Genomic DNA, 10,802 nt, shown 5'->3' on the forward strand with positions numbered 1-10,802 from the left:
AATACGTTTAGTAATTTTATCTTGGGATAAAACACATGAACTTGAGTTCATTCATGAACCACTAGCCATATTATGTATGGTTGGCTATACTGTACAGTGCCTTATGCTCTTTCATGTGGTTAAATAAGTCTTCTAAAAAATTAACATTGTTTTCTTTATGTGAATGTAATTATTATTATTTGTTTATTTAGCAGACGCCTTTATCCAAGGCGACTTACAGAGACTAGAGCGTGTGAACTATGCATCAGCTGCAGAGTCACTTACAATTACGTCTTACCTGAAAGACGGAGCACAAGGAGGTTAAGTGACTTGCTATATAAGCTCACAGTGGCTGAAGTGGGATTTGAACCGGGGACCTCTTGGTTACAAGCCCTTTTCTTTAACCACTGGTTTGATGTTGTAATTACAGATGATGTAATTACAACATCATCTGTGAAGCAAAGATGTTTTTCTTACAAAAATAAAGTAGGGAACATGAGCTGGGTTTAGACCGTCGTGAGACAGGTTAGTTTTACCCTACTGATGATGTGTTGTTGCAATAGTCATCCTGTTTCTTATTGAAATGCTAATTACCATCGCTATAACTATATTAATTTTAACACCTGTTTATATGGATAACAAATCCCAGCTTGTATGAGTAATACTGTAAATTGGAAGAGATTTGGGAAATCGTTTTTCTTTGCATGGTCAGGCTGCTGCACTGCGAGATGGAATATCACTCACCCTCAATGTGGAACTGGCATGTTTTTTTTTTTTTTTTATACAACTCTTAAGAATAAACAATAATAGACAGATATGCTCCATTTGGTAAGGTCAGGGTCCAGGATTTAAGCAATCCCTGGTTTACACCTGAATTGATCTATCTGTTGGACATGCATGATAAACTTTGGCATATTGCAAGGACAAACAAGAGCAACACTGGCTTCAGCAAGTTTAGACAAGTCAGTAAAAGCTTTCTGTGAAACAAAAAGGGCTAAGGACAGTGAAATTATACAAAAACTTTCCTCATTTCAATGACGTGAGCACTGCTTCACTTATACGAGCTATAGAGTGGTTGTATAAGCAGATGTGTGCCAAATTTTGATTCGGTGAACTGCAAGTTTGTAGACAACAGCAATATTGATATAACTAGATAAAGTACACCATAAATAATACAGCACTCGTACTCCCTCGTATTTTGCTTTCTGATTTAGGCATCAAAAATTTGAAAAGATTGAAAACAGTGAATTATTGAAGAGCCACTGTATGTGAAAATATAGAACGTTTACAATTGATTGTCAACCAAGCCTATCAGTGAATTAACCAAATTAGTAAATTATTGAATGGTGAAATACTGAGAGAGCACTGTAGGTATTGTTTCGTTTCATTCCAGTCACATTAGGCCATGTGTATGGCTATAATTTTGAAAGAACTTATGGAACTATGTAATCTTTAATAAAAGGCTATTTGCCCTTGCTATCTCCAGTGTTTTCTATACTATTATTTCTCAATGTCTATAAGTTATTTAAAAATAAAAGATTATGAAAAAGGTGAATAACTCAGTGGCTCAAACAAGCAATGACAGTGAGAATTCAGTTTTAACAGCTGTTGACAATAGCACTTTGATCTTTACAGGTGGTGCACCTCCTGAATCTATACCCATGTAGTTGTTGTAAGGAAATTTTAACATCATTCTAATTACTGTATATATGTTTTCTAAAAACAATGGTTATCTTTTGAAATCCTCATCTATCAAGCATGTATACACAAAATAACTGATACATATTCCACTTACTGGCAAATACCACAAAATGTTAAAAAAAATTACATGTTTACAGCACTGTGTCACAGAACACAGTGTTGATGTATTGCTCGGGAGAATAAAATTACCTTTGCCGTCTGTTTGTTATTCTGTATATATGTCTAAAATAAAACGAGCAAACAAGTGAGGCAGATTTAATAGATGGCTTTCTAACCTTTCATTGGAAAACCAGTTCTCACAGACTGCTATTTTGTGTAAAGCAAGACTGACAATCTCATTTCAGTCTTGTTCAGATCATTAAACAACCACGCAATATGGAATAGCTTGTAATTAAATGTCCCAAAGTCCAGCATTTGATGCAATATGGAGGAACAGCGTTTGGGAACCTGGCATTTTGACCATACAGGAATAAAAAAAAAAACATTCATCTAGTTTAATTTCCACTTCAGTAGGTATACAAAAGTTATGATTCCCTAAAAGTTATCCAGTGTGTCTGTCAATCAGCAATATTATAGAAAAGTGATGCATTATATTATTATATAAACTCACAAGGAAGATTAAAACAGCAAGCCTAATAACTGCTAAATGTAGAAATTGGATTTACTGTATTGATTCAAACAAGGACCGGCATATTTATCTTGGGACACCATATTTTAAAAGATACACTAATAGTTTGAAAGGATAAACTTGATGCTGAAAAGGCTAAAACATGAAGCAAGTTCATTTGAGATAAAGGTACCAAAGGAATTCCTAACAAAGTACAAGATAACTAATACATTCTGAAATTAGTTGCATGTCTTCTTAGTACTACAAGCCCAAGAGTATGATACAATTTATCGGACATACATCCAGACAAGTGGGAATTTGTAAGTTACTTAACCCCTGATACGAGTCACCTGAAAAACAAAAGATGTTGAGGTGTGATTGGCTGATTCGGCTTTTGTGGGTACAAGACTGGATGCTTTTGTTGGTGCAAAGTATTGGTGCAAAAACATTGGCTGATTCTAATACTGCCGTTCCAAAATATATCAACCTACTGGAATGGCGTGGAAGAGCCAAGGTTGCCTACCCCTAGTGTAGGCTTTTTGGTGCCATGGTTTTTTAAGTAAAGTCTTCAAGGCATTAAGACTGTGCTTTCTATGTATTTGTTTTATGTAAAAATGTTCACTTGTTTTATGCATTACATTTTCACTGCATTATTAGGCAATGCAATTTGTATACAGGTGTATGCCTTTCTGATGTAAAGACAATGAACAGGTGCAAGTCAAAAGATGTGTAAAAATGTTTCAATTACCCACCTATCAACTCCAATTAAATTATACAACACCTGTACAATAAAGCTTTAAAACGGTGAGTCTATAGTGTTAAAATACATAACCAAGTCTTTCAGCTTTCGTTCTCACAGACCACGATTAAGTAGTCTTACCTTACCTAAGGTAACATTAGGTAGTCCAGGATTAGTGCGAATTAGGGTCTGTGAAACTAGCCACTAGTGATTATATTACACTAGATGAAAGGAAGAGAAAATCAGACATTTTAGGTGATAAAGCTTCCACTCGTAATTTTCTCAATTTCCTGTATGTATCATTTAGATTTGATTGGCGTCATTCTGGCTGATTGGTTTGTTATTTTACGTTATTAAAGTCCTTTCGGGACATCATGTGATTCTGGAATGTTTTTTCCTACAATCAAAGTTAAAACATGTTTTAAAAGACATTTTAAAGGAATATGTTGCGTGGTGGAAGATCTTTACCACAAGACAAATATCAATCCAGATATTATACTGGTTTTGTTTGAATACAAACTGCATTTAAAGTGCAGGCTTTGTCCCAGCTACCCAAGCCATGCATTTAAAGCAAGATAGAACCTGATGCTTAGAATAAGCTTTTGTAGTTTCAGTCTCTAACACTGCTCACTTGGTAACTATACCCCAGAACGCTCAGTTATTTTGTAAATGTGTTTAATTACACTGGTTTCATGCTACCGTACATATTTCAGTGCAGCTAAATAAAGCATGCAAACTATAAAATATCCATTAGACCTCATTACTCTGTCCGTGGTTAATTATTTTTTTATATTTTCTAATAAACCAGATGGTACAACACCTGGGAGAAGAGGACAGTAGTGTCATCTCTGCTATAAAATACAGTATGTGTGCCTGAGAACAAATAGCATATTACAATTTACTATCTGTGTGGTACGAGTTAGTGCCGCCTTCTATTTGTCTATTTGAGATTTACAAACATAAGAAACAAAATACCTGGATTATTGCACCAAAAATAGCTTTGACCTCAATGCAATGTTTTGTTTTAGATCATCATTATTAATACATTAAAGGTCCAGGTTCCTGCTATTTTTTATTATTATTATTGTATTTTATTCTGAAGTGCTGCAAAAAAAATGTCATGCAGTAATGATTGGTAACAGTAGATGATTATTTTCAATACAGTGCATGCATGTACATAAATTAAACAACAGCACTCTTGAATTGTATGTCACTGTATGAAAAACATAAAACAACCATTCTGCAACTAACTTAGTTATCTTTTTTTTTTTTTTAAATAATTTTATTGTATTACTTTTTCACATTGTATGCTAGTTTCTGTTTCACTACTTTCTAATTAGTGTCAGTCTCTCATCTTTTTAAATCACTTTTACTCCAACCCTCTATCTTACATCTTTGCTTAAATGCAATATATCCACCGGGAGAGGAAAGATGTAACAATAGTGACAGATATATCACTCTCATGCTGAGCCATTTCAGAACTAGGAAAATCAGCATCTGCGTGTCTTGACTTTAGACGCTTCAGCTGAAGCACACTGTGGTTTCCATTGTTTTGAACAAATTACACAGACAGCTGCTGACTTACTGGGCACCCAACTGGCTGAATGACTGCCCTTGAAGATGACATCTAAAAAGGTGAAGGAAGGGTGAGCGGTTAGCATCAGTACACTTAGTGCTAATTTTATCTCACCATAGGGCCAAAAAAAAAAATAATTGAGATTCGAGATTAATAAAACACAAGTATGTTAAACAAAGGAATGGGGAGTTGCAGGAGTGGGGGGCTAAACACTGAAGGAGTCTATTTGGGAGCTATATACTTCAATAGAAACTGGGTTTGTGTTTAGAAAGCACTAGTACAGGCTAGTTGCTAGTTTGGGCAATGTGGGGCTTACCTGCTGTGACTAATGATCTAATTCTCAGCAGTCTTGACTGCAATAAAGTGTTACAGCAATAATGTATGCATTTACAAGAACTGCTCTGATGAAAAACTTGCAATAGTAAATATAGTATGCACTTGTAGAACAACCTGCATTGAAGACCACTTGATTTGAAGAGCCATTGTGTTCCAATGTGTATTCTCAAAAAGCTTGTCATCATGACCCACCATAATGACATATTTAAAGGATGAATATTGTTGTAAATAAGTTGTAACAAAGAACTGGACTGGACCTCATCACAGATGCTCACCCGTGATCTGTAGTATAGATTATATACCATACTATTATGACCTCAAGGCCACAATAATTTGGTGTCAAAATAAAATACTACAATTGTATACACATTTTCTTAAATTTATCCTATCTGGGAAAGAGAATCTAATATTTAATTATAATAACTAACAGGCATAAAGAATAACATATATGTCTGACTATTGAAATATGTTATTGACAACCTGACACACACTTACCAAGTCTTCAAGTGTTTTGCTGATTTGACAAGAGGTAATTTTACAATCTCTATGCAGATATTAGCAGCTGCCTGAAAAAAAAGAGGTGTTTATATAACTGCTTACATCTGGTTCTATTGGACTGCATACAAAACTGGGGTTTTTATCATAGACTGGTTGATATAAGTAATCTTCACTTTAGATATATCATTGTATTTTTAAATGACATCACATTAGTTTGGCCTTGTTGTTTTTTTTTTGGTGGGCGGTAGCTACATAGACGAATCTCCACCTTTCCCAAAGAGGTCTGAAAGCTCCTGCAGTCACGTGGTGTGCATGACGTCACCCATAGCGTAGCAACGGTAGGAAGTAGATGAAGACAAATATGAAGGAATATAGTTTAGCTACCGTAGAAAATACCTAACAAAATACAACACTAAATATATAAAAGCATTTTATTTGTGGTAATACAAAATGGTACCTGACAAGACACGAATGTGTAATATATGTTTATTTGTATACATGTTAGTGCCTTTATTGTTTCCAGTTACAATTGGAGAGGCGAACAAATTCTCTTCAACTACACAACAGCAGGGTAACAACAAAAGCATAAATGACCTTAGCAATAATAATAAGACTATTTTGAACAAACAGACAGGCTCCGTTGGAGTTATTAGTGACAAAAATAATAGTGGTATAAAGACCAGCACTGGAAGCTCTTCGGTAGCGGGGGTCGCAGAGCCTCCTGCTAACACCAGGCCGTTGTCGATACAAAGAGCACTGTATGTCCTTGTGGCTGTAAGCGCTGTCGTAATCGTTTACTTTGTAATCAAGACCGTCAGGTAAGAACTTCATTTTCATCAGCTTTGGCAATATTGCTATCACAATTAGTTGACAGTCCTTCGATACTCATAAACAGCCTGCATTTAAAACGCTGTAGTACTTAAAACTTGGGGTTTATACTTTTTGGTGAAGAATGTAGTACACGGTTTACATTTACCCCTTTCAGCAACTGCAATAATATCTTGGACACCATTTCAGCTTGCAACTTCATCTTTTCAGTTTTATAGATACTAGATTAGAGTGTTTGTTTAAATTAAAATGACCAGGATTGAAGTACAGGTCTTTCACTACTTATCATAAGGCCCTCCGTCGTCTTCACTGCAACGTCATACTTTATTTTGTTCTGTATATTCAGATTGGACACTTTGCCATCATTTACTTAGGGGCAGCTGATCCTGAACAATAAAAGAATATAGAACTACATACAAAACAGCTGAAAACATAAGTGTAATATTTAAATCATCACAATAGAGCTCCTTTGTGAAGAGAATCTGCCACAGGTCTTTAACTCCTGAATCACCAACTGTTTCAACTTGTATTACAGTCCATGTTATCACCTCCAGAATATCATCAGCCACAAATGGAGGTAACACCTCCACAGAATTTGGTCGATTTAAGCTTAAACTGCAATTGATTAACATATTTTTAAAATGAAGTAATTTGCTCTTGATACCTTGGTTAACTTGTACTTCGTCCTATTGCTGTTAAAACACAAAATCGAGAAAAGTGATTTATCCTTTCTTTGCGCAATACAATGAGCGCATTTATAATGCAGGATACATGATACAGTTGTGACATTTGTCACCCCTAAGGCAGCATTCTACTTCTGATCAATATAGTTTGTAGAATAGACAAAATAAATTGGAAAAGTTTTAAACCACTGGCATTGGCTATTTTAATTCAAATCACCTGCCGCAAATGTCATATTTATTGTTTCAGAATGAGAAAGCAAAGCAGAAAGACAAGGAGATATGGAGTGCTAGATACAAACCTTGCCATGGAAATGACACCCTTGGAACAGGATGATGATGATGAGGAGGATGATACAACACTATTTGATGCCAGACTTTCAAGGAGGTTTGTGTGACTGGAGAATTTGTAATAAACCTATAACATAGTTAATAATAATAATAATAATAATAATAATAATAATAATAATAATAATAATAATAATAATAATACAAATAATTCTTGGACCACAGGTTTATTTTATTCACTCTCTGTGTCCTCTTAAATACCAAACAAGACATTTTCACATGCCAGACTTGTTTTTGCACTAGACTGTTTTAAAAAAAAAACAGAGATGCAATTGTAACAGGTTATTAGTTACAGTACACTGTCATATCCTGGATAGCTGATTTACATGGGTCTGGAATCAAAAATACTACTGCATATGTTACCAAGCTTATCCTGGGTGCTGCTATCCATGCTACTTCATGCAAGCAAGTTATTATGCAAAATGTAGATTAAATATCTATTGATTATCCAGCATATGTAAACATACAACTATAATTTTGTTTAACTATTCATACAGCTGTGCAAAAATATATTGTTTTCCACATTTTGATTGCTAAAACTACTTGGTGAATAACATCTGTTGTGTAAACAATGCAGATCGGTGTAATAAGTCTGGGTTATATAAGTCTGGGTAATGTAATTTCTCTTGGGCATTATTTGTAGTTATGAACATGTTTAGGAGGCTGTGTGGTCCAGTGGTTAAAGAAAAGGGCTTGAAACCAGGAGGTCCCCAGTTCAAATCCCACCTCAGCCACTGACTCATTGTGTGACCCTGAGCAAGTCACTTGATCTCCTTGTGCTCCGTCATTCGGGTGAGACGTAATTGTAAGTGACTCTGCAGCTGATGCATAGTTCACACACCCTAGTCTCTGTAAGTCGCCTTGGATAAAGGTGTCTGCTAAATAAACAAATAATGTTTAGCAGAGCTATCCCTTTCTGCTATGATTTCTTTCTTTAATAGAGAGTGTGAAAAATCAAGAAGGTATTCAACGTAATTATTGTCAAAGGTTAGTGTAGAAAGTAGGACATTTTTCTAACAGGTCAATTTCTTTGCTACATTATTGTAAAATATGATAATGAAACTACACATTTTTCATATAAAGTAGCTATGTTAAATACAAATTTAAAAAACCCTGCAATCTAAAGTTGAATGGGTAATCATAGTGTATTATAGCTGCTCTTTTTTTTTTTTTTTTAATTGTGATAAATTAGCAGGGTAATTAAATCTCATGCCGTTAGCTTAATTAATGTGTTCCCTCTGAAACATTTGAGGGGAGAGGTGACCTTGTCAAAAAAGGGTGTGGAATATTAATAATGTTATATGTATTTGTATGAGAATGTAATACTATTGATTATGCTTAAGAAATAAGCTAGATTCTGCCTTTGATACAGTATTATAATTATTAACAACTTCAACCAGCAGATATGTTAAACTCATGTTGAGTATTATAACAAAATTTTCCTTACTTCAGATTTTCAGAATTAATTTTGTATTGTTGCCGTTATAAAATTTTTGTCCATAGCTGAAAAGGGGATTTAAGAACAACTGGAACATCAGCATGCGTATCCTTGCAAAGATCTAGCCCATAGTATCTCAGCAGACTACGTGTGACACATGGTGTATTAAAATTTAGAAGTCAAGATACCCTTTCCTGATGATAGCTGCCCTCTTGAGATTCTGTAGACAACCAGTTAATATTCACAGCAGATCTTGCTTCAGAAAAAAGGTTTTCATTTCTGCAAGGGATGATGGAAGTGGTGAGTGCTTTTGAACTTTACAGGCAGTAATGCCATACACCAATGTGATTAGATTAGTGAAGGATTGTGCAGTTTTATTTCAAAACCAGCCACTTACAGTACAGCGATTTCTGCTGTTTAGTCACTGTACTGTTAAAGGGTTGTAAGAACACCCTGCTGGTGTATCTGATGTTCTTATCTCAGCAATATATTTTAATACATTGTTTTGGTATTTGTATTCAAACATGGCTCATAAACAGATGAGGAATAAAGCGAAGAACAGATAAAAGGTATAGCATCATGGTGTATCAAGATCATGCCTCCCTCCTGCAACAATTTATTTATTTACTCAACCTTTATTTAGCCAGAAAAGACTGTGTTGTGATTGAAAATAATTGCTATATGGGAACTGGAAACTAGTAGGGTTCATTTTGCTTAGCTATTGATTGGTCTGCAGTGTTGAAATAAATAGCGTCCAGCTTGGCAACATTATTTTATTTGTTTTTTTTCTCACCATAAAACCATGTTCTTAAAAAAAAAAAAAAAAAAAAAAAAAAAAAAAAAAAATAATAATAATAATAATAATAATAATAATAATAATAATAATAAAGTCTACTGCTGGCCTGGGGCTCAGGTAGGATCCGATTCCCTGAAATACAGGAAATTAATTGGTTGAGAAAACCAAATGCTACATCAAATGTGTAGGGTTGTGACAAGATAAATGGGTTTCACTGACTCTGGAAGATTTGGAAAACGAAGGCTGAATAAGAATGTTCTAGTAAGAAGTAAAAAAAAAAATGATATTTTTAAAATCCTAGATTATAACACCTATATGTGAAAAGTATCTACCCAAATAATATATTTCCAACCTTCTGCTAATATAATTTTATGTTATTACTTCTTGCAGATAAAAGGTGTACATACTATTCCAATGGACACCCAATGGAAAACAGAAGGAAATACATGACTGTACAATGAGATGTACAATGTCTAATTTTGGATAGGTGTGTCGTAATAAAAACTGTGAAAAAAACCCTTCTGTGAACCAGTGAATCTCTATATGTGTACAATTGCACTGTTTTTATTTCAGGGCCAAAAGAGAATTAAATCATATCTAAGGTTAAATATCTTTAAAAAAAAATGCAGTCAAGATTATTTTCAAACCATCAGATTGTGTTGTCATATCCAAGTAGACAATTGATACTTCTAAAATATTTGAAACTTTTTGTTCAGAATAAGTCTGTAGTTGTCTGTTTTTGCAAATGTATTGTTATTAATTTTACAATTTATATTTGTGTTTATAAAATGAATTTCTGAGAATGTAAGTATGCAAGATCTTTTGTTATATTTTATTTATATTATTATTTTTTGAAAGAAGAATGCTTGCCAGATACTGTACGTTATTGCTAAAACATATTTGATTACATGCGTTTACATAAATATATGTACATCAGAATAAAAATATTTTATTTCTTAGAATGAAATGTAATCATTTTTTCCAATTTTTCTTGAATTATTATCTTGCACAGTAATAACTCCCAAATACACTTGTCTTGTACTGCTGGTATTTCCCATCTCCCAATACAGAGACAGTCACACTTGCGTGTTTACATACTGTAGCTTAATACTGTACAATGGATGTTGGTCTTTGTGATCTATACTTTTTCATACTGATAACTCATTCTGAATTGATGGTGGGGTATAAATGTATGATAAAAAATAGTTTACTCATTCAAGGGACATCTATATACTGTACCAGTATATTTTGCTTGCACCGGATCACTAAATCTATT

General features: G+C 34.1%; 1 protein-coding gene across 1 annotated transcript; it reads left to right on the forward strand.

Annotated features, from left to right (window-relative positions):
* The first annotated feature begins 5,780 nt into the window (after positions 1-5,780).
* On the forward strand, positions 5,781-10,552 carry LOC117408632 (membrane protein FAM174-like). Its single transcript, XM_034013804.3, has 3 exons — positions 5,781-6,254; positions 7,195-7,332; positions 9,917-10,552. The coding sequence occupies exons 1-3, from the start codon at positions 5,887-5,889 to the stop codon at positions 9,918-9,920; spliced, it is 510 nt and encodes a 169-aa protein (XP_033869695.3). The 5' UTR covers positions 5,781-5,886; the 3' UTR covers positions 9,921-10,552.
* Positions 10,553-10,802: the final 250 nt, after the last annotated feature.

This window comes from Acipenser ruthenus, chromosome 2, assembly GCF_902713425.1.
Source record: "Acipenser ruthenus chromosome 2, fAciRut3.2 maternal haplotype, whole genome shotgun sequence".
Lineage (NCBI taxonomy): Eukaryota > Metazoa > Chordata > Actinopteri > Acipenseriformes > Acipenseridae > Acipenser > Acipenser ruthenus.